This window comes from Physcomitrium patens, chromosome 11, assembly GCF_059467195.1.
Source record: "Physcomitrium patens ecotype Gransden chromosome 11, ASM5946719v1, whole genome shotgun sequence".
Lineage (NCBI taxonomy): Eukaryota > Viridiplantae > Streptophyta > Bryopsida > Funariales > Funariaceae > Physcomitrium > Physcomitrium patens.
The window spans coordinates 1,491,521-1,496,389 of record NC_143420.1 but is presented as its reverse complement, the minus strand read 5'-3'; the positions used below and the strand labels follow the sequence as shown (position 1 = coordinate 1,496,389).

At 31.1% G+C, this 4,869-nt stretch overlaps 1 protein-coding gene across 1 annotated transcript; it reads right to left on the bottom strand.

Moving 5' to 3' along the window:
• Window positions 1–3,436: 3,436 nt before the first annotated feature.
• On the bottom strand, window positions 3,437–4,579 carry LOC112288312 (cytochrome b-c1 complex subunit 8-2, mitochondrial). Its single transcript, XM_024532399.3, has 3 exons — window positions 4,520–4,579; window positions 4,092–4,263; window positions 3,437–3,708 (listed from the first exon to the last, which is right to left on the bottom strand). The coding sequence occupies exons 2-3, from the start codon at window positions 4,259–4,261 to the stop codon at window positions 3,660–3,662; spliced, it is 219 nt and encodes a 72-aa protein (XP_024388167.1). The 5' UTR covers window positions 4,262–4,263; window positions 4,520–4,579; the 3' UTR covers window positions 3,437–3,659.
• Between the last annotated feature and the right edge of the window lie 290 nt (window positions 4,580–4,869).

Here is a 4,869-nt window from a genome sequence, read left to right as displayed (position 1 = left end):
TTAGAATTTTTTTAAATAATAATTCTTTTCTATAATTCATAAAAATTAAATTACAATGTATCAATAGATTATAAAAAATAAATAAACTTTAAGAGGTAGAGATTATTATATCTATATAATGATTGTAAGATATAATAAAAATGATTTTTTTTAATTATAATTGATTTGAAGATTATATTACATTTTTATTTTTGTTTAAATTTTTAATTGAATTAGATAAAAAAAGGTTTCTATTTTTAACAATATCAAAGAAATTATAGTTAATAAATTCTTTTAATAAGCTATTGCCTTTAATATGAAAATTCAGATTAATTGAAAATTATATTATATGTATTTTATACTTTATGTGCTTTAATCAGATAATAAAACCTCAATTCTTACAGAAGTGAGATTCCATTTAATTTTTTAAATTTAGTTAAAGAATTTAATATGTATTTAATTTTAAAAAATACATTTTTTTATGTAGTTTCATGTATATATATATATATATATATATATATGCACACATGTGTATGTATATATTATTTTTTTCAGTTTATTTTTTATATAAAATTTTACTATTGAAATTAAAATAAAATATTACAACCTCATGTGATAAATTCCAAAATTAAACAATATGTAGAACAATTTTGTTAGTAAGTCAAAACAAGATTACTCTATTTATTATTTATCAAAATATATATAAAGAAAAATAAAATATTTATTATTATATTAAAATATCATTTTTAAATAAATATATTTATGTTATTTATACTGTAATTATAGTCATAGTTAACTAAATTTTTTTATTTTAATTTAATGAAAGCCTTTTAAATTATTGTACTTATTCATATAAATGCAAAACAAAATCACATTAGACAAAATTTATTGATTTATTGATCATTAGTTTATGTATATATACATATACATATATAGATATATTTTATTACATATATTTATTTCATATTTACACTTTAATAATATCATGTAAAAAATAAATTTTTATCTTTCTTCTATTTGTTTTTACATAATTGGTCATATTTAATTGTAACGTTGTTAGAATCACATATTTTTGGAACTTCAATATTTATATATATTAAATTATATATAATCTACTATAATAGTTTTAAAAATACTCTATGAAATTTCAAAGTTTTTATAATATGTGTTTAATTTTAAATTCTCAAAGTATTTTAATTTAATTCCGAATCATGTTGTAAGTAAAAAGAGGAAAAAAGAAAACACCAAATGTATAAAAATAGACACGAAAAATTTCAATGGTAGATTACTAAAATCAAATAGAGTTTATTTAGTTTTAACTCTAAGAGTTTATAATACATCAAGTTGATATTTTAAAATTCTGTAGACTGAAAAAAATATATTGTATTCCTATTAATCAATATTAAAATAATTTGTATAACGATGTTATATTTAATATTAATAATGTCTAAATTTATTTGAAATTAGAATGTTTGCTTTATATGATTTTGAGTAAATCATAATTTTGAACTTTAAGTTCATAATGTGTGTATATATAGATAATAGCATGCGTATTGAGTATTATAAATACAAAAATATTGTGTTATATTAAAATGTTTTAATCACACTTTAATTCAATATAATCTAATTTAATATTAATAGAAACACAAGTAATCTTTAAAAACTTATAATCTCATATCATGATTATAATATTTTATTCCTATGAATCTAATAAATAGTGTATTTGGTTTTTTTTGGATTAAAATCCCACCTATAAATCTCTTGTTGTGCTTTAAGAATGCTAGCACAGAATAATGACTACCATATTTCGACCCAAATATAAATAAACTCTTGAACATTAAAAAAATTATACTAAATTCAAATTTAGATATGCAAAGATACTATTCAAATAAAAATCTTATATGAGATTAAATGAGATTTTATTTGGAAATGAAATGAGATTTTTCAAGTCAATTTGCAGAAGTGCATATATGATTTTTTTGATATTCTATGAGGATTCTCAATAAATAAGGTAAATTCTAATCATATCTTAAAAAAAGAAAAACCAGTTAGAAAACCAGTTTCATTTCTGTTTAGATTTGTTTTGGTTAGTAACATGCAGCAACTTTATTCCTAATCCATACATTCCAAAGATTTTTACGAAAAATCATCGAGCCAAATTTTTCAATATCAAAAAGAATCTAGCAAAAGACATTTTTTTTATTAATGGAAATTGCCCGAATTTTTCAATTACATCATCTCGGTAAAAATCATATAATTTCAATTTTTTTAGCATAGTCAAAACTTTCCAAAGAATTAATTTTTAATTTTTAATTCTTTAGAGTAACATGTAACTACAGCATGGATAAAACTTTACACAACATCCTATCGAGCATGATTAAAATTTCACAGCTAAAATTTTAACCACCAACCTCCTTAAACCTACTTGATGATGTATTGCAAACTTGAACACAACTCTCATCTTTTGGTAATTGGAAGTTTGAGATAATTCCGAACCACTCATCCCACATCTTTGAGAGAGCACTTGACATTCAACATCTTACATAAATGCCAACAAATTAACCACATTCCTGAAGTAGATTCAGAACATCCACATTCGTTTGTTTGTTATCGCTGTGGATTTCTGCTGCAAACATCTCATTTCCATGCACATAGACTGCTCACTGAATCCACTCTACCCAACCTCATTGGGTCCTGGACGTCGTGATAAATCCATATGCATGAATATGGTCGAAAGTGAGGGTCTGGAGCATCGGGGATGGTTCGCACTCTGACCAGATAACTTGGAAAGCTAAGTTTCCACCACATCAAACTGCAAAATCTCTTAGAATTGCATCAGTACTCCTTTCAACAGTTCCTGTGTCTTGAAAAAGTAAGGGAGACTACCCGCCTATGCAAGGATTGTTGACTTGTTTACTTTTGTTCGGCAGCCATCCAGTTAGATGACTACTCTTCCGTCCAATACCAAAGCATGCCCTGCCAGGTTAAGATAAGGTCTCTATCAACTAAGCTAGATCGGCATGAGAGATGAACGTGTGATACTCGTAGACCTACACCACAGCTGCATTATGTAAACATAAGAATTTTGCAGCGGTTATGGGACTTGAATGCGATTTTTCATCACATAGCATTGAAACACTAGGAAAAAAAATGTTTCCAACTTCCCTGCTGTCAAAGAACCAATCTGATTTAATCACCAACATAAGCAAATTGGAATTCTCCTCTGTGAGGTACGAATAAATCTTCCTATGATACATTATTTCTACAACAAGTCGCAGAAATAAAGGGCTACTGGTGAAGATGTAGCTCAACTGCAGCCGAAACTCACACAGGCTCATCCTTTCACATATGCAAAGAGCTAGTATCTAGCGGTTATTACAAGATTAAGCACAGATTGAATTAACAAATATTTGGAAGGGAGAAAAATATAAAATAAAAGCACATACACTGCGAGGAATTAAAAAGTGAAAACAACCAAGGTCAACACCACTTTGATTTGTAAATGTAACAAAAAAGCAGCACAGACAACATTATTTGCTGTAGGGGGAGAGACGTGTCTCGGACGGTGAACCAAAGTAGCTTTCATCATTACATATCAAGTTCACCCATTCCTACAGTCCTCAATAATAATGATAGGGGATTTCAGTACCCTAAGTAAACATAACCATCCTTTCTTCATTTCAATATCTGTGGTGAAGCTTCTCCTTCTCCCTGTAGTTTTCAGCATACCTGGCATAACATCCACATACTCAGAACAACATCCTCATTCGACGAAGTCAGCAAATTAAACAAATGTGTTGAACAAATTTGGACATATTCCGAGCACTTCTATCTGAGGACTCGGAGGAGATCGCCTTAACGTAGAGCTATCAATCTTCACAAGCGATTACATCTAATCATTACAAGGATGCAACTAACCATCTCACTTACAACGCCGGATCAGAATACTCGAGATTCCACTAACTTGCACCAACCACTGTTCCAAAGTTACAGGACCTAGAAAATTGCATCACTCGCTAAACCACTAAGAAACCTACAAGACCAAACCACTATCATCAAAACCCTAACTTATACACTCAAAGAGAAAACTTAAGAAGGGAAGGGAGGCTTACATGTACGTCCCGACGATAGGGACCACCAAAGTAAAGGCGGACACCCAGTTCTCGTGAAATTTCTTGCTCAATTTGTAAGGGATATCCTTCCACAACCCCGTCATAACATGCTGGTGGTAGGGGGAGATGGTGTACGCAACCTCTTTCAGCCTAACCGGCACCTTCCCCATGGCTGCAAAAGCATCAACAAGACAAATCGAAATCAAACTCCCCCTTCTAGCCAGAAATTCAAGTACCCAAAGACATTCGGTACCGCACGATTGCACCCTAAATGCGAAATTCTCCACAACCCAACAAATAGGCATCAAAAACCATTTATGAAAACCAACCCATCACCCTACCAGAAACTCCCCACAAAACCCAGCAACTAAAAGCGAAGTCACACACACAAACTACAACCATTTCCAATAGGTCGAATCACCCAATACCTGGAGGAGTGGCGAGGACCCGATGAGCGAATTCTCAGAAGAGCCGACACAAACCCAATTGCGACACAGTGTGAGCCGAGTACAATCCGGTTCTAGAACTAAAAACGTCAACCCTCATGCGAGCATCAGAATCTGAGGGCACGACGTCGAAGTTGCGATGCCATGTGAAGATTGGCTCGAGACGCGGTGATGGGTCCACCGCTGGACTTGATCAGCTCATTGTCCCCTACTCATTACGTCGACGAGGGTGACGATCCCGACGAAATCCTGCCGATTGTCGGACGACGACAAAGATTCGAGAAAAGTCGTGACGGATGCCTTGGACGACGACGACAAACATGACAAAGCAT